This window comes from Mustela lutreola, chromosome 12 (assembly GCF_030435805.1).
Source record: "Mustela lutreola isolate mMusLut2 chromosome 12, mMusLut2.pri, whole genome shotgun sequence".
Taxonomy (NCBI): Eukaryota; Metazoa; Chordata; class Mammalia; order Carnivora; family Mustelidae; genus Mustela; species Mustela lutreola.
Genome location: NC_081301.1, coordinates 5,485,283 through 5,512,173, shown reverse-complemented (window position 1 = coordinate 5,512,173; position 26,891 = coordinate 5,485,283). Strand labels below are relative to the sequence as shown.

The 26,891-nt window shown below is 59.4% G+C and overlaps 2 protein-coding genes across 3 annotated transcripts in view; both read left to right on the top strand.

Annotated features, from left to right (window-relative positions):
* The window catches only part of HMCN2 (hemicentin 2), a 144,235-nt gene extending 134,339 nt beyond the window's left edge, over positions 1 to 9,896 (top strand). The window contains exons 88-98 of the mRNA XM_059141359.1: positions 333 to 470; positions 560 to 681; positions 1,092 to 1,329; positions 3,325 to 3,387; positions 3,505 to 3,627; positions 4,351 to 4,485; positions 5,370 to 5,498; positions 6,006 to 6,326; positions 6,932 to 7,051; positions 7,951 to 8,077; positions 9,054 to 9,896. Coding sequence (XP_058997342.1) covers positions 333 to 470; positions 560 to 681; positions 1,092 to 1,329; positions 3,325 to 3,387; positions 3,505 to 3,627; positions 4,351 to 4,485; positions 5,370 to 5,498; positions 6,006 to 6,326; positions 6,932 to 7,051; positions 7,951 to 8,077; positions 9,054 to 9,399 — 1,862 coding nt within the window. The 3' untranslated portion in view covers positions 9,400 to 9,896. The remainder of the gene's footprint in view (positions 1 to 332; positions 471 to 559; positions 682 to 1,091; positions 1,330 to 3,324; positions 3,388 to 3,504; positions 3,628 to 4,350; positions 4,486 to 5,369; positions 5,499 to 6,005; positions 6,327 to 6,931; positions 7,052 to 7,950; positions 8,078 to 9,053) is intronic.
* Positions 9,897 to 16,239: 6,343 nt separating this feature from the next.
* Positions 16,240 to 26,891, top strand: part of ASS1 (argininosuccinate synthase 1) — a 52,085-nt gene continuing 41,433 nt past the window's right edge. The window contains exons 1-4 of one of the 2 annotated variants that reach the window (XM_059142549.1): positions 16,240 to 16,370; positions 21,420 to 21,481; positions 23,262 to 23,371; positions 25,289 to 25,357. In XM_059142549.1, coding sequence (XP_058998532.1) covers positions 23,267 to 23,371; positions 25,289 to 25,357 — 174 coding nt within the window. In that variant the 5' untranslated portion in view covers positions 16,240 to 16,370; positions 21,420 to 21,481; positions 23,262 to 23,266. Of the gene's footprint in view, positions 16,371 to 16,557; positions 16,662 to 21,419; positions 21,482 to 23,261; positions 23,372 to 25,288; positions 25,358 to 26,891 lie in introns of those variants that run through there. The other variant, XM_059142548.1, reaches the window with a different exon arrangement.

The following is a 26,891-nucleotide window of genomic DNA, read 5'->3' as shown; positions in this document are numbered from 1 at the left end:
CCGGTCCAGCCCCTGTGTCCCAGGCTCGGCGGTGACCCAGTCACCCTTAGGATTCCTTGAACTGAACTGAGCATCGACAAGTCAGCTGCCCGTCTGTGCACACCCTATTCTGCTCGTTCTCCCCATGTCTCCACAAACTGGGTGTTTGTCTTCCCCCCTTCCCAGGTTCTAATCCAGCAACTGACTCAGGTGATCCCATGGCAGGGCCTGGGCAGGGAGGGAAGGGGCTGAGCCCTCCCGGAGCAATAGGGAGCCACAGAGGGATCTTGAGCAGGAGAGTGGCGGCCCTGAGGACCCAGCCCTGACCCAGCCTCCACGCCCGCCCCGTGCAGGTCCTCTAATGCGGGCCCTCGTGGTCACCATCGCCCCCATCTACTGGGCCCTGGCTGGGGAGAGTGGGGACGCCCTGAACGGCCACTCTCTGACAGGCGGCAGCTTCCTGCAGAAGTCACATGTGGAGTTTGCCACAGGTGAGGGGGGGGCGGGCCTCCACCCAGGTCGGCTGCGTGGGGCTGAGGCCTCCCCGTGGTGACCCCGGGCTGGGCCGGATGCCTTGCAGGGGAGCTGCTCACCATGACCCAGGAGGCCTGGGGCCTGGATCCCGACGGCCTCCTGCTCCTCGATGTGGAGGTCAGCGGTGGCATCCCCGAGAGCCTGGCTGAAGCGGAACTTCAAGTACAGGTGGGGGCCGGCCCGATGGGGTGGGGGTGTGCGGGGGAGAAGGCGGGGGAGAGAAGGATGAGCCGCCCCCAGCACCCCCTCCCGACACCCCAGGAGGAGTGGGGGTGTGGCTTGGCCTGGACTTAGCCTGGTGCGCCCAGCCTCTCCAGTGTCTTCCCCATTTCATACCCGAGAATGCCGGAGGGAGGTCATCTGCGCAAGGGTGCCCCCCCCCCCCGGCTGGAGGAGGAGGAGAAAGGCCCCCCTTGAATGAGGGGCTGAGGGTCCTACCCTTTGGGAGCTGAAATCTGACCCTTATCTGTCTCCTTCCTCCCCCTCCTCCTCCCCCCTTCCTCCTACTCTACCCTCCCCTCCCCCCCCTTCTCCCTCCCCCTGCCCCTTTCTCCTCCCCACCCCCCTCCCTGCTCCAGGACTTTGAGGAGAGCTATGTGCAGACTGGCCCAGGCCATCTGTTTGTGGGCTCCACGCAGCACTTCCTGCGGGACGGCCTTCCCACGTTCCTGCGATGCAACCACAGTGTCCAGTACAAGGCGGCCCAGGGCCTCCAGCCCCCGCTGGTGCAGCACTTGAGGGCCTCGGCTATCAGCTCGGCCTTCGACCCCAAGGCCGAGGCCCTGCACTTCCAGCTTACCACAGCCCTGCAAGCCGGTGAGGCCCCCAGCCTTGGCCTCCACGCACCACTGCTCCTGCTAAACCCCCACCGGGGGCCCCAGATGCACCTGGCCAAAAGCCAAGGGGACGCCCCACCTCCCGCACCCACTGACCGTGGGCCAGAAACTCGGGACTGGGACAGCTCGCCTCTTGTCGACTCACCTCCCGCATGTCCCTGCTCCCGTCCAAGCTTCCATATGCCCAACAGTGGCTTTTCAGGCCACTCCTGTTCAAACCCCCCAGAGCCTTTTCCTGGGCGCCATGGTGAAGGTCCAAGCCCGCCCCTTCCCCCGCCCCGGCTGCTGTTCCGGACTCCAGCCATATGCCACTGTCCTCAAAGGCCCCTGCAGCAGAGGCCGCACTGGGGCAGCCAGGAGCCACTGCTGGAGGCCTGGCCGCCCACGTACGGATGCGGTTCATATCCAACTGGGGAGGCTGAGGCTACACCTGGTACTGGTATCTGCGGTCCTGGCTTGTTCGTAGCATGGAGCACGGGACCGTGGTAGGGGCACAGCTTTGAGGTCAGGCAGACCCTGGCTCAAACCCAGCCACACCCATTTCCCAGCTGTGGCACCTCAGCGGCAGTGCCCTGGCCCTCAGGGTTCCCACCTGTAAAGTGGACACTGTGTCGCCTGCCTTGTAGGTACCAGGAGTACAGCGTTTTCTCGGACACCCTTAGCTGACACCCAGCGATTACTTTCGCAGCCTGCCGCCCTCACAGTGGTGGCGGGAGTCTGGGCTCCCGTCTCCAGACCGCGTCCTGCCCCCACCCCTGTGCCTGCCTCCGCCATCAGATGCTATCACGTACCCGTTCTGTGCGTCTCCTCCCCCACCCACAGCCAGGGGCCACGTCCACTCCTCTGGATTCTCAGCAGTCGCGTGTGCATGCACGGACGGCCTGTTTTGTACTTTTCTGCAAGGATTTCCCCTGCATCTGCCAGCTTCTGGTCTGGCCAGCCCGCTCTGAGCCTCCCTGCTGCGTGGCCCACAGCCAGTGCCTCGGGCAGGCCTGGGCTGGGGATGGGCTCTCAGACGGCTCCCTCCTCCCCCACCTCCCCCTCCTCCCTCCTCCTCCAGGACTTTGAGGAGGACTTCAGTGCAGGTGGGGCCCTGCTGTCTCTTCCGGACCTCAGTCCTCTGCCGCCCCTGTGCCTGCCGCCATCAGATGCTATCGCGTACCCATTCTGCAGGTCCCCTCCCCCACCCACAGCCAGGGGCCAGGTCCGCTCCTCTGGATTCTCAGCAGTGCGTGTTTGCACACAGGGACGGCCCGTTTTGTGCTTTTCTGTAACGATTTCCCCTGAGTCTGCTGACTTCTGGTCTGGCCAGCCCGCTGTGAGCCTCCCCTCTGCCGTGGCGTGACCCACAGCCAGTGCCTCCGGCAGGTCTGGGCTGGGGATGGGCGCTCAGACGGCTCCCCTCTTCCCTCTCGTCCCCCATCCCCCCTTCCTTGCGTCCCCCCTCTCCCTCCTCCTCTTTCCTCCCCCTCCTCCTCCAGGACTTTGAGCAGCACTTCAGTGCGGTTGGGGCCCAGCCGTCTCTACGGGCTCCTGGGCTCCTGTCTGTCTACGGACTCAGTCTGCTGCCACCCCTGTGCTTGCCGCTGCCATCAGATGCTATCACATACCCATTCTGCAGGTCCCCTCCCCCACCCACAGCCAGGGGCCAGGTCCGCTCCTCTGGATTCTCAGCAGTGCGTGTTTGCACACAGGGACGGCCCGTTTTGTGCTTTTCTGTAATGATCTCTCCTGTGTCTGCTGACTTCTGGTCTGGCCAGCCTGCTGTGAGCCCCCCGCAGCCAGTGCCTCCACCAGGCCTGCGCTGGGTGGGAATGGGCTCCCAGATGGGCTGGGCGTCAGCTGGGCTCAGGGCTGGGGGGCATCGACCTGGCCAGGCTGGCAAGAGGGAGCTACGGCCGGGGCTGCTGTCTGTCCTGGGGCACCTTGGCCACAGTGCCCTGGCATCCTTAGGACCTGTCCCTTTGCCTTGTAGACGAGAATGAAGTCGGCTGCCCGGAGGGCTTTGAGCTGGATGCCCAGGGAGAGTTTTGTGTGGGTGAGTGCCTTCCCCCTCCCCTGGGGTGGACGAGGGAGGCCGCTCAGGCTGGGATGGACGCTGTGTCCTGTGGGTGCGGACCACCAGAGCTCTGTCCCCCCCCATCCTTCTCCCCAGACAGGGACGAATGTTCGGAGGGCCCCACCCCCTGTTCTCACTCCTGCCACAATGCACCTGGTCGCTTCTCCTGCTCCTGTCCGCTGGGCTTTGCCCTGGCCAGGGATGACAGGAACTGCAGAGGTGAGTGGGCCCCGGGGCAGAAGCTCTCCTTGAAGTCGGCCTGGGCATGCGCTGGGCTTTCCGTTCTGGAGCCACGACCCCAGCCAGGGGCACGTGCCTCAGGACGTGGCCTGTTCCTGACAGCACTGGCTGCAAGCCTGGGGAGGGCAACACCCTGTTTCCATTGGGAATTCCCTGCTGTGCAGGCTGCAGATGGGAGGGGCTCAGGTGCTGGGGTGCTAGGGAGCCCCGGAGACATACATGGGGCCACCCCGGGTTCATGGCACGCGCACCTGCTGAGCCTGGACATGGCTTCGGGGCCTTTCCCACCACCCCATGGTCACTGCCCACCAACTGGGTTAGGAAGTGGGTGAACAGCCATCTGCCCTACTTGCTCTGTTTGCCCCCATCACAAGGTTTCTGGACAGCAAATCCGACCCTAGGATGCTGTCCAGATGCCGACCCTCCCCAGCGGCGTGCCTCTGCGCCCCCCAGTGAGGCCTGGCCCTGCCAAGTCTCCACTGCGCTTTGAGCCGTGTGCCCACGAGGCATTGTCTGCAACCCCATGTCAGGGAACCCCCAGATCCAGGCCTGTGGGTCCCTGGGGGTGGGCTCTGTGTTTCTGGGGGAGGGGCGAGATGATGGAAGGAGCTAGCAGCAGGGGCGGGGCCTTCTCGCCAGGGGCTCCTGGGCCAGAGTGGGCCTGGGGGACGTGTGTTCACGTGGCCCCCGTTGACCCCCCAGATGTGGATGAGTGTGCCTGGGATGCCCACCTGTGCCAGGAGGGACAGCGCTGCGTGAACCTCTTTGGGTCCTACCACTGCCTCCCCGACTGCAGGCCTGGCTTCCGGGTGGCCCCTCACGGGGCCGGCTGTGAAGGTGACGGGGCAGGATGGGTGGCTGTCCGGACTCCAGTGGTCCCAGGCTTCAGTCGAGGACGTACTGTGTGCCACTGGTCCTCTGGGCCTCTGGAGAAAGCAGAACTCTCTGCAGGAGGAGCAGGGCGGCTGGGGAGAAAGCTGCAGCTGGCCAGGTCAGGGATGGCAAATGTGCCGTGTCTGCTGCCTCTTCCCCAAGGCCCCCTCCCGGCCCCAAGATGGTCTCGGAATCCTTCTCAACACAGCTTCTCCAGCGGCCACTAGGAATCGGATGCTGTTAGCCTTTAAGATTCTGCCCTGGATGGGTGACCTTCCTGCCCCAGCATTCTAGAGCTTTCTGATCTCGGGTCCTCGGGCTCTGAGGATAGGACCACCTTGTACAAGGGCAAAGGGCAGGGGGACCTGGAACTCAGAGGAGGAGGTGACCCCGGCTGTCCTCTGCCTCCTGCTTTCCTCCCGCCTCGCTTCCTTGTTTTTCGTGAGCTCCTTCCCTGAACCAGGCTCCGACCGCCTTCCCGTGCGTGATGCGGGGTTTTCCTGAAAGGTCCCGTCCTGACCCCCTCACAGATAAGAAAACAAAGGATGGGAGAGGGACAGTCCCTTGCTCAAGGACCCAGAGACATGGCAGAGCTCAGCCCAAACCCGGGACTCGGCCTCCAAAACCCACCTTTTAAGCCCCTGCTTTCTTTTTGGACCCCCAGAACCTTCTTACTCTCCAAAGCTGGCCTAATGGAGGCAGGTGGCTGCAAACACTGACCTTCTACCCATGGCACTGAAGTGGGAGAAGGGTCAGGGAGGAAGCCCGGAGGTGGAGAGGTGCGCTGTGGCCGCTGTGGGCAGGGGAGAGGCTCGGCCCCACCTCTGTTCACACCCCTGCCTCCCCAGATGTGGACGAGTGTCTGGAAGAGTCGGATGAGTGTCACTTCAACCAGATCTGTGAGAACACCCCAGGCGGGCACCACTGCAGCTGTCCCCGGGGGTACCGGACCCAGAGCCCCGGCCTGCCCTGCTTAGGTACGGAGCTACTCAGCCCCTCGCTGGAGCCCGGGTCAGAACCCTCTGGCGCGTAGGCAGACACGGGTGACAAGGGTGTTGTTGAGTTCTGGGACCAAAACCATAGCTACAACATTGATGGTGCGTTTTCCCCCTTCTGTGCGCCGGGATCCGTGCTTTGCTGCGGTCTGGCTCCCCTCGGGAGTCCAGGAAGAGGGGGAGGGTGGGCAGAAGTGGGAAGGTGTCCGAGAGGCTGAGCAGGGAGAATGGGCCTCCCCAGGAGGCTGAAGTACCAGGGAACCTGGCAGGAGGCCCAGAGCTGGGGGATGTCGGGGCCTCCGTGAGCAGCAGAGGCTGGAGGCGGTGCGGGAGAAGGGAGGCTCGTGGGCAGGCCTGTATGCAGTGGGGGGAAGCCACCAGATTCCGGGGAAGGCTGGAGCCCAGGAAGGTGGCCACAGTCAGGTGGAGTGGCCGTGGCAAGCCCTCTGAGCCATGTCTGGCCCCCTGCCTGGCCTTGTTCCTTTGCAGATATCAACGAATGCCTGCAGCTGCCCCAGACCTGTGCCTTCCAGTGCCAAAACCTCCAGGGCGGCTACCGTTGCCTGTGCCCCCAGGGCCAGACTCTTCTCCGTGATGGCAAGACCTGCGTCCCGCTAGAGCGCAGCGACCAAAACGTGACCACTGTCAGCCACCGGGGCCCCTTAGGGCCCTGGCTGCGGCCCCGTGCCCCCTTCCCCAGGGGCTCCTCCCACGCCTGGGTCTCCCTCCGACCGGGCTCCAGGGCCCCGAGCAGTCTGGGTCGGGCCTGGTGCCCTGCTGGCTTCATCCGGCAGAACGGGATCTGCACAGGTAAGGCCAGGCCCCAGCCATCCCACTGGGGACACAGTAGCCACATTAGCGTGGGCTCTGGGGCTGGGTTGGTGGGCGCCACACCCCATGTTCAAAACCCTGGGACTCAGGGCAAGTGGGATGGGTGGCGCAGGCGGACCGATGGGCAGCTTCCAGGAAAGGCACCAGGAAAAAAGCACCAGGAAAGTGCTTCTGTGGGGGGAGACAGAGGATTCTCCCAAACACTTGACTTCTGGACACTTGACCCACTTTTGAGAAAGAACTCCTTTTGGTGTGCAGAGGTGAAGCAGTCAGGGAGGGAGGTTTGCAGGCAGGAGGAGGCCGTTGCAGGTCCACACGAGACGAGACGGTGAACAGGGACCGGTGGGGGTGGGGAGGCGGGGATGGTCCCCAGGCCCCCGTGGAGGCTGGTGCTAAGCAGCAGAAGAAAAGGGGAGGGTGGTGGGGAGGGCAGTGTCTCCACCTCCCCCCCCCCCCCCGCGTCCCCACCCCACAAGCCTCCGGGAACAAGGGGCGGACGGGGCGGAGCACCACAGCATCCAATGACTCAGTGTGTGTCTCGGCCACCATCACCCCCCCACCCCCTCCACCCCCGCCTGGGCCAGACTTGGACGAGTGCCGGGTGAGGAGCCTGTGCCAGCACGCCTGCCGAAACACCGAGGGCAGCTACCAGTGCCTCTGCCCCGCTGGCTACCGCCTCCTTCCCAGCGGGAAAAACTGCCAGGGTGAGCCGGCGCCCCTGCCAGTTCTGGGCGGGCCAGGACGGGGCTTCCTGGGAAGGGGAAGCGGTCTCCCGCTGCGCTTCTAAAGCATCGCAAGTTAGGGTGGGGCAGGGAGAGGAGGTCAGAGCACCCCAAGGGCCCACAGCCTGTCTGGAAGCCACATTCCGAGGCGGGAACTAAGAGGCTGCGTGGGCAGGCTTCGAAAGCAGTCCTGGAGGCAGATCGCAGCGCTGCTGGGCAGTGTCCCTGGGCAGCTCACTTCACCTCTCTGAGCCTCTGCCTCCTGGTGAAATGGGGTTAACACAGTCCTCTCTGAAGTGACTGCATGAGACCTGGGAGGGCAGGCACGGAGATAGCATTCCAGTGAGGCAGCAGCTGGCTGCTGGTCCCCTAACTCCCCAGCCAACCTGCGATCCCAATTGTCTGAATGTGCTCCGAGGCTGGGGCCAGCCATCCCACCCCCGGAAAGTGGGCATCAGCCTGTCTTGCCTGTCTCCAGCCCTCACTCGCTGCCGGGAGGATCTGTGACTGTCCTATGAGAAGGGCGGGGCTTCCCCTGGGACAGACAAGGGTCATGGGCAGTTGGCACTCTGGGTCCCAGAGGGGCCCCCATCTCTTCCAGACCCTGCAGCCCAGCTGGAGGCTCCAGAGGTCCCCAGGGTGCCCACCTGGGGGGATTGGGGAGGGGCTCAGGGCCTGCCAGCTGGACTGTCCCAGATCAAGGTGGCTGGGTCCGAGGGGAGAGGGGCTGCCCGCCTCACTGGTCCTCTGAAGGCGTTTCTCTCCTGCCTCTCCCTGCTCCCACACCTTCTGTGGTTCCTGTCCCTGGGCCCTCCCACTAAGTCACACCTTTTTCTTTCCCATCTCTTTGCCAACCGCCCCCCGCCACCCTCCCCCGCCAGACATCAATGAGTGTGAGGAGGATGGCATCGAGTGTGGGCCCAGCCAGATGTGCTTTAACACCCGTGGCAGCTACCAGTGTGTGGACACGCCGTGTCCGGCCACCTACCGGCAAGGCTCCAGCCCAGGGTAAGGGCTGAGCTGGCTGGGGGTAAATCAGGGCACGCGGCCTGCCTGGAGCTGGGCGCTTATGTTCTGGCTCCTGGACGGCTGGATCCTTCCTCCAGAAGGGCCATGTCTCAGGCAGGGCCCCTGCTAGGTGCGGGGGGGGGGGGGGGGTCAATCCTGCCAGAATTCCCGAGCAGGGGCCTCCGTCCCCACAGGGCAGGGCGGCCTCATGAAGAGACCCTCCTGCAGCCCCTCAGGGTGCAAGTTAATCTGGGCACCAGTGTTTAGTGCAATGATCCTGCGGCTGGAGCATAAGGACCTGGGGGTAGGGAGAGCCCAAAGGCCAGGGGGACTTGGAGACCTTCACGTGACACACATGGCTACACACAGAAAACCCTAGACTCAGGAACACACACACACACGTAACCCCAGGACCCGACACACTGGCACACAAGCACAGAACACATCTCCTTCACACACTCACTGCAGCTACATATACTGGTAAAGATGCACTTGCATGGGGACCTTGGCCGACACAAGCTGTAGCAGAAGCAGTTAGGGAAGGTGACTTGCCCTGACTCTACCTATTGGGAGGCCTAGGCTCAGGGCCCTGGAGGGACATGGATGCCCTGGAAGGGCTAGCTAGGCACGTGTCTTTGAGTCCTCCTCCCCCTGCAAACCCAGAGCAGGTGACTCAGCTCTGGGGTGCCCTGCAAACCTGGAGGGTTCTAAATTGTGTTGTCCACCAGACTGGCCTGGGGCCGTGAGCTGGGGAAGTCCGATGGGATTCTGAGGCCCGCTTCCCACGGGAAGGGGCACATCTCCAGATTCTTTGGGCCTCAGCTTGCTGATCTCCAACGTGGGCTAACAGTGGTGCTTGTAAAGAAGGCACTGGGGGCGAGGGGACAGGCAGCGGGTGCGAGGACTGCGGGGCGAGGGGCTGAGGGCCGGTTTATACCGCCGGCCACCAGAGTCGGTCCGTGTATCCCGCCCGCAGGACGTGTTTCCGGCGCTGCTCGCAGGACTGCAGCGCGGGCGGCCCCTCCACGCTGCTGTACAAGCTGCTGCCGCTGCCCCTGGGCGTGCGCGCCCACCACGATGTGGCCCGCCTCGCCGCCTTCTCCGAGGCCGGCGTCCCCGCCAACCGCACGGAGCTCAGCGTGCTCGAGCCCGACCCGCGCAGCCCCTTCGCACTGCGCCCGCTGCGCGCCGGCCAGGGCGCCGTCTACACCCGCCGCGCGCTCACCCGCGCGGGCCTCTACCGGCTGACGGTGCGCGCCGCGGCGCCGCGCCACCAAAGCGTCTTCATCCTGCTCATCGCGGTGTCCCCTTATCCCTACTGAGGGGCGTGGTCGCCGGCAGCAGCTTTTAGACCAGTGACCTCCGAGGATGGAGGACAGGGAGGAGCAGGCCCAGCCCCCACCGCCCAGGTGGCCCTGGGCCGCCACCGGGCTGTGGCAAGCGACGTCATCTCCCACCCCTGTGCGTCATTTGGCAAACAGGACCCGCGGCTCTGCAAAGGGGAGGATGTAACCTTGACCCCCGGATCGCGCGAACCCGACTCCCCCTACCCTCGCGGAGGTGGAGTTCAGCAGTCAGGAGTGTCACCTTAGGTGGTGAAGCCCTCGGGCTGGACTGGAGGGAAGCCTGCTTGTCTGACCTGCTCCTCCAAGCCCCGGGGAGACCTGGCTGGGACACAGCACACTCGCAGGCCCAAGGGGGAAGGACAGAGCCCGGGGGGGGGGGGGGGGCGCGCAGCGGTTATCCTTCACCCACAGATGGCACTGTCACCCTGAGCCCCGCGTGTCCGTATAATATAAAAATGTTTTCTTTTAATCAACTCGATTTCTTCCTCCAGTTATTTTTGCTTTGGTAAGGACAGGCTTTGGCTGTGGGGGAGGGTCAGGGTGGGCGGTGGCCACCACCAACCTTCTGGTCCAGCAGCCCTGGGCCTTAGGCTGGAAGGTGGTCTCCTCTAGACATCCTGCAAGAAGGTGGGGGAGGCTGGAGTTGCCCTGGGTTGGGGGAAGGAAGAGGGAGCTGTGATCAGAAAGATAAGGGTGTGGGGTCAGACCCTTGGGGCCTCTGGGCTGTTGAGAGGACTTTGGCTTTGGTGGAATGAGCTGGGAAGGGACAGGATTAGAACATCTCTGTATGTATTGGCCGGTCTCCAGTGTGCTGGGACAGCATCTGAGACTCCAGAGTCCCGGCAGAAGGGGAGTGTGCTGCTTGTCTTCCCACACCACCCCGCCACCCCGACCCCGCCCTGGGCTGGCTGCAGCCCTTGCCTCAGTGACCCCCTGTTGCCAGCTGCCCCTGGCCATGGCCTGTGACAGAAGGAGGCTCTTTTGCACATGGTTTTGAAGAGGAGAAACCCTTCCTTCCTCCTTGTTCCCCTTGCTCAGTGTGACACTGTCCCGTCCCCCTGTGTATGCTCAAGCTCTCGTCTGGGCACGGAGGAAAGCTGTCTGAGTTACTTCCCATTAAGGGGTGGGTGACAATCAGACTGTGTAAACGGAGACTTCCAGCAGTGCTGGATTAGACGTTGCTGCATTAAATCGCTGTGTCACTTGACAGAGAAAATGAGGCTTGGAGAGGGGACACGACCCAGCCACTGGCTGGATGGGCGACCGAACGGTAAGTTCATGGTTAGACTGGCACTCCGGACTTCCACCCCACAGCCCCTCCGGAATCTTCCCAGGGCGCTTCCACTTTCAAAGCTACTTTTTGGTCTTGCTTTTGTTTAAAGCAGGGGTAGGCACACCACCCTTATTAAAGGGCCGAATAGAGAGTGCTCTGGGCTTTGCAGAACAGTCTCTGTTGAAACCACTCCCCTTACCGTTGCGACACTGGAAAACCACGGGCAGCACACGAATGAGGAAACGTGGCTGTGTTCCAATGAACCTATTCGTGGGCACTTACGTTTGAAGTTCATACAATCGTCACATGTCACGAAATAGTCTCCCTTTGATTTTTTTTCCCAACCATTTACAAATGCAAACACCGTTCTTAGCTTGCAGGCTTCGCAAAAACTGGCGGGGACTGTAGTTTGCCGCCTCTGATGTAACTAAGCTACAGATGTCACTAATGGTGGGATTTCACACTGGGTGGAGGGGCTGGGGTCCTCCAAGCTCCCCCCCAACCCATTTATCCAGCACCCACCTATGAAGACCATCCTTGGGCTAAATGCCCCTCTTTGTGCAACCCTAGGGGCCAAAAGTGACAACTGAGCCCTGCCATTTGCTGGGCTGTTAATTTTTTTATGGAGCCCATGAAAAGGTCAGTCCCAGGGTGAGGCACTGCAGAGGTGAGACCAGTGGAGGGGAGGTGCTGACTCTCTTTCACCCCTGCTGTCTCCTGCCTGCTGCCTCCCCGTCCCCACTTCACCCTTCATATTCGTAAACCGTCTCTATGAATTTTAATTCTCCGAGGAGATCCAGAGGCAAGAAAGAGTATGCCCATTGCAAAGATGAAGGAATGAGGGCTCAGAGAAGGTGAGACACCTGTCCAAGCTCACACAGCCTGAAGGGGAGAAGAAGAACTCAACCAGGTCTTCTGACTCCAGAGCCGAGGGGCATTAGCCTACAGGGTCCCCTGTCTCCCCTCCCCCAAGAAAGGAGGAGGGGGAGGAGGGGGAAGAGCCAGGAGCCCGATGAAGAGGGGGGACCAGGGCAATTCAAGACCTGAGGAGCTGCCAAGGGAGTGTCCATTCAGTTCTGCCTCCTTTCTCCCGCACCATCTAAATTTCTATTTGAGGCGGGCTGGTGGAAGGGACTGATTGCTCAATGTCTTGCCGAGCCGGTGGCAGACTTGGCCTGGAATCCGGGCTAGGACTCCCGATCTTGTGCTGCCCACGCACCCCCGACTCCACCCACCCCTACCCACATCCCCAGGGATGGTCCCAGAGGGGAAGAGGAGCCTCCCTCGGGAGCTGCCACGGGAGCCAGCTCCAAGGCAGTGCTTTCCACTTCTGCTTTTCCAGCTGCCGGCAGGCAATCATTGGCCAAGGGGCCATCCAGCGATCCAGAGCCCTAGCTCCAGGCTGAGGCTGAGGCTGTCCCGAACTATCAATGTTGGTAAACAGCCCTGCAGGTCACTTATTAAACTCCCTGATGTAGTTTTTCCAAGAACCCAACAACTGGACTCTGTGTTCCCTCTGGGCAGAGACAGGCCACCTGGGGTCCGGCCTAGAGGACATTCTTGTTCCTGGAGCCAGTGTCCAGGTCTGGGTAGCAGCAAAGTGGTATCTGGTGCCAACCACGAGATGGTCGCGGGGTGACATGCTTAGGGTCTCTACATTCCCGGGCCCCTTTGGGACTATCAGGAGCAGAGCCCTCCAGTGGCAGAGGAGAGAAGGCGCCAAGAAGGCGGAACATCTCCTTGGTTAGATGTTCAGGCTGTATCTATGTTCAGACAAGTGGCCACAAGAATCGGAGCCCACCCTCTGGAAAACCGCCCTGGCTGCAGTGTTGGGGAGTGGGCTGGGGGGGGGGGCGGTGACGTAGCCGGAAAGACAGGTGTCGAGTGCTACAGGGGAGAAGTGATGACAGCAGCAGTGGGGAGAGGAAGCATGTTGCACCATCCTTTCCTGAAACTCCAGGCATCGACTGTGTGTCAGCAGGATGGACAGCATCTGACAAGGGACGGATCTGGTGGGAGGAAGGGGGGGTGCGGTCAGAGAGGCATCGCCAAGGAACGGTAAGTGCAGAGGCCATAAGGCAGCAAGGAGTCTGACACGCCGAAGAAAGCACAAGCAGGCCAGTGCAACCAGGGTGTAGAGGGTGAGGGCGGAAGAGGAAGTACAGGGCTCTAGATTTGATGCTAAGAGTGATGACAGATCATCAAAGCCTTTCTCAAAAATGCTTTAATTCATTAATATTTTAAAATATATCTCTGAAACTTAAAAAAAAAAAAAACAATAAAACCCTGTCTACAATATCATTATCACATCTAGAAAAAAAAAAAAGGAAAAAAGGAAAAAACCAACCAGTAATTTCTTACTATCATTCAAGGTCCTGTCAGTGTTCGATTTCCAAATGCTCACAAAGAGGGTGTTTCTTTTATGCTTAAAAAAAGTCAGGATCCGGGGATGCCCAGGTGGCTCAGTCAGTTGAGCACCTGCTTTTGGCTCAGGTCGTGATCCCAGGGTCCTGGGATAGAGTCCCGCATTGGGCTCCCTGCTCCTAGAGGAGCCTGCTTCTTCCTCTGTTTGCCACTCCCTCTACTTGTGCTCTCTTTCTCTTTCTGACAAAGAAATAAAATCTTTAAAAAAAATCAGGATCTAAATGAAGTCTACATCTTGTGATTAAGTACATCCTTCCTGTCTCTTTTAACCCTAAGCTCCCATCCCCCCGTGTTTTGTCTTAAAAACTTAAAAATCAACTTTATTGAGATATAATTATTCCAGGAATGCAAGGTTGGTTCAACACTTGAAAATCAAGCAATGTAACCATATTTATAGAATCAACAGAAAATCGGGGCACCTGGGTGGCTCAGTTGGTTAAGCGACTGCCTTTAGCTCAGGTCATGATCTCAGGGTCCTGGGATTGAGTCCCACATCGGGCTCTCTGCTCAGCAGGGAACCTGCTTCCTCCTCTCTCTCTCTCTCTCTGCCTGCCTCTCTGCCTACTTGCAATGTCTGTCAAATAAATAAATAAAATCTTTAAAAAAATAATAAATAAATAAAATCTAAAAAAAAGAATAAATGGAAAAACATATATGATCATCTCAGTAGATGCAGAAAAAGCACTTGACAAAATTCAGCCCCTACTCATGATAAAAACTCTCAATAAACTAAAAGTGAGCTTCTTCATCTGATGAAAAGTGTCTACAGAAAACCTGCACTAATATCACAGTTATCAGTGAAAGACTAAATGAATGCCTTCCCCTAAGATCATGAATAACACAAGGATACCCACCGTCACCATTTTTATTCAACACTTACTGGGGGTTCTCAGCATTGCAATAAGGCAAGAATAAGCGGCAAAAAGATAATACAGATGAACACCTCTGACCTGGGTGTGGGTGAAAGGCAAAAGCCACAGTGTGGCTCCGGCCCAGGTGGGGGGTCCCCTCTGGCCACGCCCCAGTGCTGGACCCAGGACCTGCTCTGCAGGGAAAGGGCTGGGGCAGGGTGTGGACGGAGGGCTGCAGGTGGAAAGTGGCTCATTGGGGAGCCAGCCAATCCACTCTGGCCTTAACCTCTGCCTCTCATCCTCCTCTGGTGCCCAGAGGAGGACCTGTACTGGGATTTTGGGCCCCCCCCTTTTTTTTTTTTTCAGAAGAGCTGTGACACCACTGTCCCTAATGTCACCAGCGCCTGTGCATCAGAAAGGGACAGTCCCCTGGACTGGAGTCATTTCTGCAACACAGAGTAAAGGTCCCCCACAGCCTGTGACCCTGGGACTGAGACCCTGGTGCCTCTACCAGTTCAACTCGAGCCTGAGCTAAAACAGAGAGTTGAGCCAGAGCTTCAGACACTGGGCAATCACACTCTGCCACTAACATGCTGTGTGACCTTGGGGAAGACACACCCTCTCTCTGTGCGTCAGGTTCCCATCTGTAAAATGGGGATAGTGGTCACAGTGATTTCATATAGGGTAGTTGTGAAGAGTAAGTGAAGGCAGGGAGATGAAAGAGTGCTTGGTGAGAACCACAAGGGTGTAGTTGTGTCCCAGATCGACACAGATGACCTTACTTCCTCTCCCACCCCCCTGCCCCCCACCCATCCATCCTAGACTGGCAGGGGTTCCTCACCCCACCCTCTTTCTAAGGTCTGGGTCATGGGGCTTCTCTCTGGGGCCACCACTGGCTTTAGGGACTTCGGGGGAGGGCCAGGCCTCACTGCCTCAGTTTCCCTCCCCACTCCCTCTGTAATAACTCCAAGGAGGTGGCCCCCCATGCACCCACACTCCCCCCAACTTTCTCAAAGGGCATCTCAAAGACCCAGAACAGAGTCACAGGATGGAGACAGGACTGTGGAAATGCTGCCCCTCCTCCCCGCCTCCGCTGGGGAGAGAAGCTGCCCAAGGCCGCAGGTGTGCGTTTTTGGCTCTTCCACACTTGCTTCCTGCTAGTGCAGAAGGCCAGCGGCTCAGGGAGGGGCTAAGGGGGCCAGCTGCCACCTGCCTCCTGGCCCCACCCAGCTCCTAGGGGGCTCCTTGCCACCTCAGCCACTTTTGGCGTTTGGGTGCCGGAGGCACCGGGCGCCTACCTGCTATTTCGCTCAATTGTGGTTGCAGTGATGGGGGCTTTGGGGCCTCTAAACCAGGCTGGCCAACGTCTGAAACACAGAACCTTCTCAAGGCCAGGCTTGGGTAGCAGCTCCCGGTTTCTTTTTGCAAGCAAGAAACTTCACTTCTGTAAACCTCCTTCTGTGAACCCCTGCTGCCCAGTGGCAGTTGCCCGGTCTTCTATTCACTATTTACTGGGTGCCCCAGGGAGTTTGGTCAGTTGCCAGCCTCTGGGGAGACCGCCAAGAAGCAGCCCCGGACCGAGGCATGAATCCCCGACCTTCCAGGGTGCTCTCCCCCTCCCCCCAGGCTCCCGCTCATGGGGGCTACCGTGGGGGGAAGGGAGGGCTTTCGACGTCTGCAGAAGGCCACCATGGGATAAGAGCGGACACGAAACTCACCGCACCGAAGGGACTTAAAAAAAATTTTTTTAAAAGATTTTGTTTATGTATTTGACAGAGAGACACAGCGAGAGCAGGAACACAAGCAGGGGGAGAGGGAGAGGGAGAAGCAGGCTTCCCGCCAAGCACACAAGCCCCACGTGGGGCTCAATTCCAGGCCCCTGGGATCATGACCTGAGCCAAGAGCAGCCGCTTAACGACAGAGCCACCCAGGTGCCCCCATCTAAGGGACTTTAATTCCCACTTCCGCCGCGGAGCGGTGGCCAGTGTCTGGCAGGACGGCCGCGCTCACCCGCCAGCTGCGCGCGGTCCAGCCACCGCCGCGTCCGGAGGAGGCGTCTGCCCCGGGGCCGGGGCGAGAGGACCCGGGCCGAGCATCGCCCGAGCGCCCTCTGGAGCACCTGTGGCCGCGGGGGCGGGGCGGGGGCTGTGGCCCCCGGAGCGCGGGAGGGGGAGGGGCGGGCCAGGAGGGAGGGAGCGACCGGGCCCCGCCCACACCCGCAGGTGGCCGCAGACGCCGAGCGGCTCGCGGTCAGGGCCGGACCCGGGGGCGGGGCCTGTCGCGCGCGCTCTCCCACGTGTCCCCGGTCCCCGGCCCTGCCCCCGGCCCGGTGTTTATAATCTGGGATTCGCGACGCAACCGGCCCTGCTCCGCCGCCTGCCACCGCCGCCCGGGCCACGGTAAGGAGCCCCCGGCCGGAGACTCCCGCTCCCACCCCGCCGCCTAGGAGACACCCCGCCGCGGGTCCCGGCGACAGCGAGCGGAGGAGGCCGAGGGGACCGCGCTCCTGGCGCCCGCGCGGGCGGGAGCAGAGGGCGGCGCCGAGTGGCCGCGCGCCCCGGGCTGGCACCGGACGGGAGGGAAGGAGGCCAACGCCCCGGGCTTCTGCGGCTCAGACGCCCGGCGGCCGGATTCCTGGGGCCCTCGGGGATGGGGCCGAGGCGCGTGTCCGGGGACTCCGAGGGCGGCAGGTCGGGTTATTTGTCACCTTTGCGGGCCGGGGTCCTTTCTGGAGTCCCCGTCTCTAATCCAGCTTCCTTTCTGCCGGAGCCCGCCAGATGGAACCTTGGAGTCCGGAGGGTGTGGGGGGTCCCCACTCTCTCGCGCCCTCTCTGGCCACCCCCCGCGCGGTCTCTGCCTCCGCCTCTGTGCGCGAGAACCCGGAGTTCCAGCCCCACCTGGGCCCCCTGTCCCGGGGCTTGGGCGTATCGCCCCTCCCACAGCCCCGAGCCTCAGGTTACTCGGGGCAGCTGGGCTCCGGGACCGGGGCTGCGAGGCGCTGGAGTCGTCGGTGTGACTGCGCTCCCTCCCCGGCAGCGGTGGGCAGTCTCTGGCTCAGAAGGGGATCAGCGATCACCGCCGGGTGGGGAGGGTGGCAGCGCCGGGTCGGGGCCGGCGCTGGGCTCGGGGCTGCGGGAGGGGCCGCTCCGCAGGAAACGTCCGCGGTCCGGGTTGCTGTTGTTTCTGGCATCTTGGGCGGCTGCGCCCCGCCAGGGAGGGAGAGTCCTTGTGAAATAGAGGAAACTCCTCTCCCAGCCCGCCGGGGCTCCTCCTGAGGAGGTCCCGTGACCCGGCCGCCTCAGTGTTTCTTGCTGCGCAGTGGGGGCGTCTCCTCCAGAGCATCGCGGTCTGGCTGCACGTTGCAGGCAGGAACAAACCTGCCCTTTCCGCGGGGATGGATCAAATAGACCCTGGGCTTTGATCCTTCCTTCCCAGACCACGGCTGGTGACAGGGCAGATTCTGGAGCCAGTAGACCCAAGCCGCGAAGGCAGGCACCAAAGGGGAGTCTTGGGTCAGCTGCCAGCTGCCTGAGCCTCAGTTTCTCCATCTGTCAGAGCTGGCACAGGCTCAGGGCTCAGGAAACAGAGACTGTGGGGCAGTCTCTGTAGACACACTGAGAATGGTGCATGCGTCCATTTACTCATTAACGGTCTCCGCTTGTGCCATCATTGGGGGACATGGGACAGGAGACAAGCTCTCTGCCCTCCTACTGAAGGTTCGGGTGGGGAGGAAGACCAGGGAGACAGAAAGAGCCACAAAGAGATGGATGGACCCCGGGTTGGCTTCATCCTAAACTCCTTCCCCTCTTCCATCTGCCTCTCAGAGCCCAGGCAGGGGAGCCCAGGGGCGGGAAGGGGACCTGTCCCAGCTGGAGCCACCTGTGCACTGCTCTGAGAAGCAGAGCGCTCTGCTCAGTACAAGTTGACAGAATGATGAAGGCTGCCCTTGGAGCACCTGGAGCTGGGGCCAGGCACCCGGTGGGGCAGAGGAGGGAGGCCACCACTCCGAATGATCAGGTCCCCAGAGTCCTCACATGCGCCACACCCATTGCGGGCCTGCTCGGGGGGTTTGTGGCCAGGTGGCCGTGCTGGTAGCCGTTTCCCCTGGTTTAGGGCCCCAGGAACCTGACTCACAGAGGAGAGCCAGGCCAGACTCACCTGCTGCGCAAGCACTTTCCCATGCCCCGTTTCATCTTAGCTCCATGGGTCCTGGGAAGCCAGCCAGGCCAGCCAGCTGCCTTCACCAGAGCACAAAGCCCCTGAAGTGAGTGCCTTGCCCGTGGGCACCCTTGTGGAAAGAGAGAAACCAGCTCAGGGTCTGAGGCTCTGAGCTCTGCTGTAGCACTGTAGGCAGGGTTGACATTCTAGGCCCTGGCATGTTCTGTCGGGTGGTAGGCGCCCTCCCCAGACTTGTAGAATCAACAAATAAATGAATGCACTCTCTTTTCCTCTATGGGCTCCAAACTCTCTTGTGTGTCTCTTACCAGAGTCTAGTGAGATCTTCTTAGGCTCCCTACCACCCATCTCAGGGGCTTTTCACCAGAACCAGAGACTCCGCCTCCCCAACCAAGGCAGACCCTTTGAATGACCCTTAACCCTGGGTGGGAGATGTTTGCTGGAGTTTCACTGTCCTTGAGGGAGTCAGTGTTCCTGATTTGATTCTAAGTCCCTAGGAATCCGCGGCTGAGAGCCAGCTCAGTGTCTAGCCTAGGGCAAGCCCCTTGGCCTCAGCTTTCTCATCTGTCAGTTGGGAAGAAAATCCTTCCCCTGTCTTACCAAGGATGTGTCCAAGAGCTGAGCAGAACCTGTCTAACCTATGCGCAGGCTGAGACCCGGCAGCGGCACCTCCTGGTCACAGTGTGGAATTGCAGCCTAGGTCTTCAGACAGAAAAGGGGACCCCAAAGGGACAGAGGTAGCAGCCCTAGAATGAGGAAACCCCAAAGTCCGAGAGAATTCTTCTGGCCTCAGTGGAGCTAGGGTTTTAAGAAAATGTAACTAACCAAGCTCAGCTGAGTCAGAAGCCAGGGAGGGGTTCTGGAAATACGTTTGCCGGCCTGTAGGCCTGGCACACAGAAATGCACTGACTGGTGATGGCTCATTGAGGGTTTTGTTTTCTGGAAGACGACAGTGAGGGGGAGGCGATCTGTGGTCCCCTAGAGTCCCGACTGTATAGGGCACGGGCAGCAACGAACAGGTGTTCTGTCCCAGCCCTGCCTTCCCCTACCTTGTGGCCCCAGGAAGTTGCTTTACCTTTTCCAAGCCCCACGTGGTAGTAAAAGTCTCCTCCTCGAGTGTGGCCCTGAGCACAGTATCTCTCTTGTCCTTGTTCCTGCTTTGACATTTTAGAGCACAAGGGTTTCCACGGAACAGGGCGAGGGCCACGGCGGGCCTAGCACCACCTCCGGCAGGTGGCAGGGCAGCTCTGGCTGGGGCCACGGAGAATGTCGCCCGCCTTTGCAACTCGGGCTGGGCTGGCGGGCGTCTCAGGACGAGGCCACCTTCTTCCTTCCTCCCAGGTGTCCCTCTTCTGGTAAAGGATGTCGGGGGGCACATGGGACTGCGTGCGTTCTTCCACTGTGCTCGGACCCCAGGGCCAAGGTCCCCGGTGCCCGTGTATGCACCCAGCCTGGCAAGCAGACAGGCTCATCCTCAGGCAGGATGAGGGCACCCCTAGAATTCTAGGCTTTCAGGGGATTTACCTAACCTTCTCTTTCGAGGCAAGGAACTGACCTCTAGACCACAGCATCCAAGGTGTCGTTCTGAGTACCAGCTGCGTGTCAGGTGTGGTCTACAGCATCCAAGGTGTCGTTCTGAGTACCAGCTGCGTGTCAGGTGTGGTCTGTGAGATGGTCCCTGTCCCTGTGGAGCTCACAGCTGTGGGGGTGGGGGGGCAGTCAGGCCCCCATGTGACGTGGGTTAGTATGGGCCGTGGACCAGGGCTCACAGGCAGAGCGGGGCAGGCACAGGCGGTCTGTCTCTCTCCATGGGGTTTCCTCTCCCTCACTCCAGTGCCCACCCTCTTGGCTCCAGGTGCCTCTAGGAGATGGCAGGGCAGGGACTTCTATTTTTTTTTTTTTTTTAAGATTTATTGATTGATTTGAGAAAGAGGAAGAAGAGTCAGAGGGAGAGGGAGGGAGACTCTCAAGCAGACTTCCCACTCAGCATGGAACCCCGTGTAGGGTGCAATCCCACGACCCTGAGATCCTGACCTGAGCCGAAATCAAGAGCCGGCCCTTAACCAACAGAGCTACTCAGGTGTCCCCCAAAATGTCTTTTAAAGCTATTATGAGAAATAGCCTGTTGCCTTACATTTTGCCTGTTCTGAAGATCTACATTTGTGTGTGGTATTCTTTTTTTTTTTTTAAAAGATTTTTATTTATTTATTTGACACACAGAGAGAGATCACAAGTAGGCAAAGAGGCAGGCAGAGAGAGAGGGGGAAGCAGGCTCCCTGCTGAGCAGAGAGCCCGATACAGGGCTCGATCCCAGGACCCTGAGATCATGACCTGAGCTGAAGGCAGCTGAGCCACCCAGGCACCCCTGTGTGTGGCATTCTTAAACATTTATCCACAGTAAACTGAAGTATTGCTAGGTTACATACACGAGTGACCTTCCCCATCTCTACTTCATACATTTGAAGTTAATATCACAGATTAAAATGAAAAACAAAAAAATTAGCTAACACTCTTTTGTTCATTTTGCTGCTAGTAAGAAAAATAAAGGTGATTAGACTCTAAGAACAGGGTGAATACTGGACCGGCATGTTCATTTTGCTGCTAGTAAGAAAAATAAAGGTGATTAGACTCTAAGAACAGGGTGAATACTGGACCGGCATCCTCTCTCCCTGTCTTGAACCCGCCCCAGTCATGCCAGGGTGTCTGAGCCCCCTGTAGCTTCCCAGACCACATGTGCCCCCATGGTTCCCTTCTCTGGCCCTTGTACCTTCCAGCAGGGGCTCACGGGGCCCAGCCACTCTGGGTTCGAGTCCTGGTTCTGCCACAGGACCCGCCAAGCAAGGCCTCAGCCCGGTTCCTTAACCTGAGCCTCAGTTTCCCAGTCTCTAAAACAGAGATGACTCGAAGGGAAAGGCTCAGCCCATGATGGATAGGTTCCTCATGTCGAGCGTGGTGACGGTTTTGCATTAAATCTAAGATTCTCAGTAAATGCAGTTTCTTGTATCTCTGTTATTCCTGAGTGGAGCTGTTCGGAAGACATGCCGCAGGATACACGCCCCTCACCCCCAGCACCGTGGCACAAGCACACGGAGCTGGGAGCACTAGTACCTTCCAGGGCCAGGAGGCTGGATGGGTGGCTCCTGGGCTTCCCCACATCTCCCCCATCAACAGGGCTGCTCAAGGGGAATCCGGCAGCAGGAGAAGCCAGGGTCAAGGCCTCGGCTTCCCCTGGACTGCTGCTCCAGGCAGCTGAACAGTTTTTGCTTTTGCAGAGTGGTTCACGGAGCTGCGAAGTCAGATTCCAGAAGCCGGGAACCCACATCTCCAATCCAAGGTGATTTCCTGGTCCTTCCTGCCTCCCTTCCCATTCCTTCCCTCCCTCCCTCATGGCTGCAGTTGCCACGGGCACCCTTTCCTGGCCCCAGGGTCAGGGTCTGCTGAGTCACCAGCAAACAGGTGGCTGGGGCCAGGGCCTGGCAGGTGGTCGGATGCCCACTGGAGGCAAAAGTTGTGAACATGCATCAGAAACAGCACCACCACCCCCCCCCAAACTCACTGTTCCCTTCTGTGTCCAAAGGGCTGCAGGGTATGTGAGCCCTGGAGCCGGCAGGTGGGTGGGCCAGTGAGTTGTGTCTGCACAGGGGACGTGTGGGCTCTGTCCAGGCTCTGCTGCACAGGGTTGAGTGACCGGGACAGCACCTCTCGGGACCTCCAGGCACAGGGGAGGTTTTCGGTATGTGGGAGCCTGCATCTTTGCGATTGTCATGGTGGGGTGCCCCCTCTGGGCTCCATGGGTCTGTGGAGGGGTATCCACAGCTTTTCCCAAGAATATCTAATGAGGACCCTGCCCTTGGTCAGGCTCCAGGGTCAACGCCGTCACCAGACACAGGCATCTTCCCTGTAATGTAGGAGGCTGGGACCAGACGGGCTCTTTCCACATCCAGGCCTGCTGCCTGCTGACCATCTGATGTCAAGCTCATGACTCTCCACCTCTGTGACCCTCGATTTCCTCTTTAGCAAAAGAGCATAGTACTGGCATCTGCTCTCAGGGCCCTGGGGAGAGGGCCTGGGGAGGTAGGGCGAGCCCCAACACAGCCCAGGGGTTTGGGGAGAGGCTTCTAGAAGAAGGAACAGCAGCTGCAAAAGCAAGAAGACAGGAGCCCTTGATGCCTCGGGGTAGCCGAGGAGATGGCTAGGGCGGGACACTCCTGTCCCTGCGGCAGAGGGACAGGTCTGTGATCTGCCCCTCCAGGAAGGCCCTCCCTCTGCCTGTCTCCTTCCTTCTCGGGGGCTTGGTGTCTGCATCTGCGTCCCGGAGCAGCAGGTCCCTCAGGAGCTCGAGGTCTCTTGTTCTCCCTCCCAGAGGTGCTTGCGTTTGAAGAGAGTCTAAGATCCCAGGGCAGGAGGGTTCACTGGGGCCCCGTTTGGAGGAAGCGCGGAGGCAGGAGCTCTGCGCCCCAGTGTCCCGGTCTGCCTGCAGCTGGGAGGCAGCACCACATGCTGGGAAGGGCCCTGGCATGTGCTCTGGGGCCCGGAGCCGGCTGCTCACCTGTCTGAGCCCCAGTCTCTGTCTCCCCAGGGGCTGTGACAGCAGCTACTCCATGGGGTCATGGTGGGGGTGCAGGGCGAGCTTTGGGAGGCCCTCAGAGCCACGCCTAGTGCTCTCCAAGTGACCCCACCCATGTCTCCCAAGCTTCATGGCCTGGTCCCAACAGCTCAGCCTTCTCTAGCTGGTGGGGGAGTGGCTCTAAGACGTGCTTCCCACCACCCCCCAGGGGCCCCCCCATCCCGACAGCCGCAAGCTGCTGTCAGTATTCCCCAGACCCTGCCTATGTGTGACTGCGCATGCAGGGGGAGGGTCAGTTCACCAGGGGTAGGGGTGGAGAGGGTGAGGCTTTGGGAAGGAACAGCTCCTGGGCTGGCCTTGATGACAGGTGAACATCTTGTTCCCGAGCCCCCAGCGAGAGCGGGGGATGCCGGAGGGTGCTGGAGGACGAGGCTGCCCAAGGCCAAGGGTCGGGAGGGGGGAGCTGTTTGCAGGGGCTGACGGGTCCGGACGGGTTGGCTCTGCGTCACTGTCCTTCCTCAAACCTCCCCCCCCGCCCCGCCCTCAGACAAGATGTCCAGCAAAGGCTCCGTGGTTCTGGCCTACAGTGGCGGCCTGGACACCTCCTGCATTCTCGTGTGGCTGAAGGAACAAGGCTATGATGTCATCGCCTACCTGGTAAGGAGGTGCTCAGTGTGTCTTTCTCCCCACTTGTCCTGCTCCCCATCACTCGCCTGACCCCTCCCTAAGCCTGCCCTGAGCTGTAGGCACGTACTTGTGGTTCTCCCTCCCTTTCTTCCTTCATAAAACGAACATCTGTGGTGTCCCCCAGGTCTGGGATGCCCTGCAGAGCACGAGGGAGGCCAGCTTTCTGTGGGCAACCAGAGTGGGGAACGGCGGGAAAGAGCTTGGCGGTGTGACTTGGCCAGCCTGCCTGCAAGGGACCATGGGCCTGCTGAAGGCCATGGAAAGCACACCCTCCCCATTTCCAGAAGTCCCTTGTCAGCCCCAGTAATTCTGCAAAGTTTACAGAACCCTGCAGTGGCTGAACTGGCAGTGCCCTTGAAGACCACCTAGTTCTAGGGGCAGACAGGTCCCAGGCAGGTAATAGGTTATGTGTGATGCCACTCCCCTGTGCTGGGTCCAGCAGGCATCCCTGGTCAAGCTGGCTCTGTTTCTAATGAATTAGACTGGAGGTAGCTTCTGAATCCTCCATGTACTCAGGACCCTTGAGGGCAAATTCTTGAAGTCTAACACACACCAATTTAAGCAAAATCAACAAAATGGAAAAAAAAAAAGTTTTTTGGCTCATGTGACAGAAATCTGGGCTTTGACAGCTTCAGGCAAGGCTGGATCCAGGTGCATATCCAGATGTGTCTCCACCTCTATTGGGCTTCATTCTTGGCCTCTCCACAGGGCAGGCAAGGCTCCCGTCATTGTAACCTGGCTCTCCCAGGGAAAGGAGAGCCTCCTGCAGAGGCCCTGATGGGAGAGCCCAGGGGTATTTTCACTGCTGGAGCTGCTGCCCGCCACGCATTGATTTCCATGGCTGTGTCATGAAGGGTTCTGATTGTGTGGGCTTGGATCCTGGGCCTGTCCCAACAGTGAGCAGGAGACCTGATTTGTTCCCCTCCCTTCTTATGGCAAGAGGGCCCAGAAGAGAGGTTTCTGTTCCCAGAGGAAAGGAAAATGGTGCTCTCCAGAGACAAAAATTCAGCTGTTGCCAGGAATGACTGGTCTGCAGTTAAAGTCAATACCACCTAACAGCGCCCAGTCCCCTTGTCCCATGGGTCGGGGAGAGTGAGGCCCAGGAGGGGAAGTGCCTCGCTCCCAGCCCCCTGGCGAGTGAGAGTCACCGCTTTGGGAGCACGGGAGGACCCCAGGGTGTGCTGGTCTTGCTGATAGCAGCACAGTGGGGCGGTCCAGAAGCCTGGCTACTGTAAAATAGATTTAAAAGCTGAGTGCCCTCAGAAAGCACATGCACCTGGGTTCTGGAAAGATTCCAGAGTCTGGCGAGCAGAATGCAGGGTCAAAACCCGGGCAGCAGGCCAGAGTGCAGCCAGCAGAAACCACGCTGGTGTCTGAAGAGGGGACTGTCACAGAAGTTGGAGTCCAACAGCAGAGATGGCCTCCCACCTGCCCACATGCCTTGGGATGGTCTAGTCACTGTGCTCGGCGGCAGAAGTCCCCCCGGGGTTGCGCACTTTCTGACACAGTGGCCTCAGTACTGGCTCTGGGGGAGTTTTCAGGATGAGATAGACGGACTTAAGGGAAGCCTGAGATCTTTAAGGCAGTGACAGCAATTTCTGAGTCCTGGCAGCCTAGTGTGCAGGGCCAGGGCCACCTAGTGCTCTGACCCACGGGAACTGCTTCCCAGCACGTCCAGAGAGGGACAAGGGTTACCTAGAAGCATTCCAGCTTCTCCGGACCCTGCTCTGTGCCTTTCTCCTTCTTACTGTGACCTTGGCCCCTCGAGTGGAAAGTACCTCCTTTTGAGGGGTGCTGGAGACCGCACTTGCCCAGGGCGGCTGCTGTTCCCCCCCACTCTTCTTTATGCCGCTGGGCTGATGGTGCCTCTCTGCTTCTGCTTCTCAGGCCAACATCGGCCAGAAGGAAGACTTCGAAGAAGCCAGGAAGAAGGCACTGAAGCTCGGGGCCAAAAAGGTACCAAGTGGAGGCAGGATTCAGGGCTGGGAGTGGGGTTCTGACATGTGGGGGCAGCAGGGGCAATGCTGTCCCAGAGTTCCTTGTTGTCCGCTTCCCTGCTCTTTTCAGGCATGTGAGCGCCGCCATCTCCCTGACTTCCCTAGTCACTGTTCTCTGCCCCACCACCTCCTTGTCCCACCTGCTCACCTATTTTCTTTTCCACATCCGTCCATCCACCTGCCCATCCCTGTTACCCTCATCCACTCACTCATCCGTCCACCCACCCAACCATCATCCATCCATCGTTCCATCCAACCATCATCCATCCGCACATCCATGCATCCATTCATCCGACCATCCATCCATGCATCCATCCACCCATCCATACATCCAACCATCATCCATGCATCCATCCATCCATCCAACCATCATCCATCCGCACATCCATGCATCCATCCATCTGACCATCCATCCACCCACCCACCCATCCATCCTTCCATCTGTCTATCCATCTACCTATCCATCCATCCATCCATCCACCCATCCATCCACCCATCCATCCATCCATCCACCCATCCATCTATCCATCCATCCAACCATCCATCCATCCAACCATCATCCATCCATACATCCATGCATTCATCCACCCATCCTTTCATCCATCCTTCATCTACCTACCTGCCCATTCCTCTTTGATCTCTGTCCCTCCTTCCATCCACTCTGCAGAATCAGAAAGTTCTAGTTGAGTTCAGTGCATTGGCTGAGCATCTTATCATGGGGCGGGCAGGTCCTCTGCTGGGTACAGAGCCCAGATGGTGAACAGAGCCAACGTGGTTCACCATATAGGCTCACAGCATGAAGTCTGAGCTGCTCCCATGGGGATGTCCCCAGCACCCTCGCAGGGGACATAACAGGGGTGGTGTGAAAGGCCATCAGCCCACCTGCTTGGCCAGAACTGGTTCCCTGTGTAGGGTACGTCTGTGGGGTTCTTGGAACCTGAAAAGAAGACTGGCACATAGTAGGAGCTCAATTAGTACCTTAAAATGAATGAATGAGTCCCGCATCCCATCACTGGCCATGTGCCTAACACTGGATGTCCCTCCTTGGTCAAGAGTCCCCTGAGTCTCAGAGAGAAGAATTGTCCGAGCAAGAGATCAGAAAGTGCAGGAAGAACGTGTGAATGTTGAACATGAGCTGGGCTTTCACATAAGCTGGGCTTTCGTGTAAAGATTCGGCCTTCATAAATTACCCTAGATCAGTAATCCTTAACTTTGTGCCCTCAGGGGCTCCCATATACTTTCTTTTTTTTTTTTTTTAAAGATTTTATTTATTTATTTGACAGACAGAGATCATAAGTAGGCAGAGAGGCAGGCAGAGAGAGATGGGGAAGTAGGCTCCCTGCTAAGCAGAGAGCCTGATGCGGGGCTCCATCCCAGGACCCTGAGACCATGATCTGAGCTGAAGGCAGAGGCTTTAACCCACTGAGCCATGCCCCAATATTAACCCATTTTTAAAAGAAAAACATTAAACACCTTATAGGTTAACGTAAGTG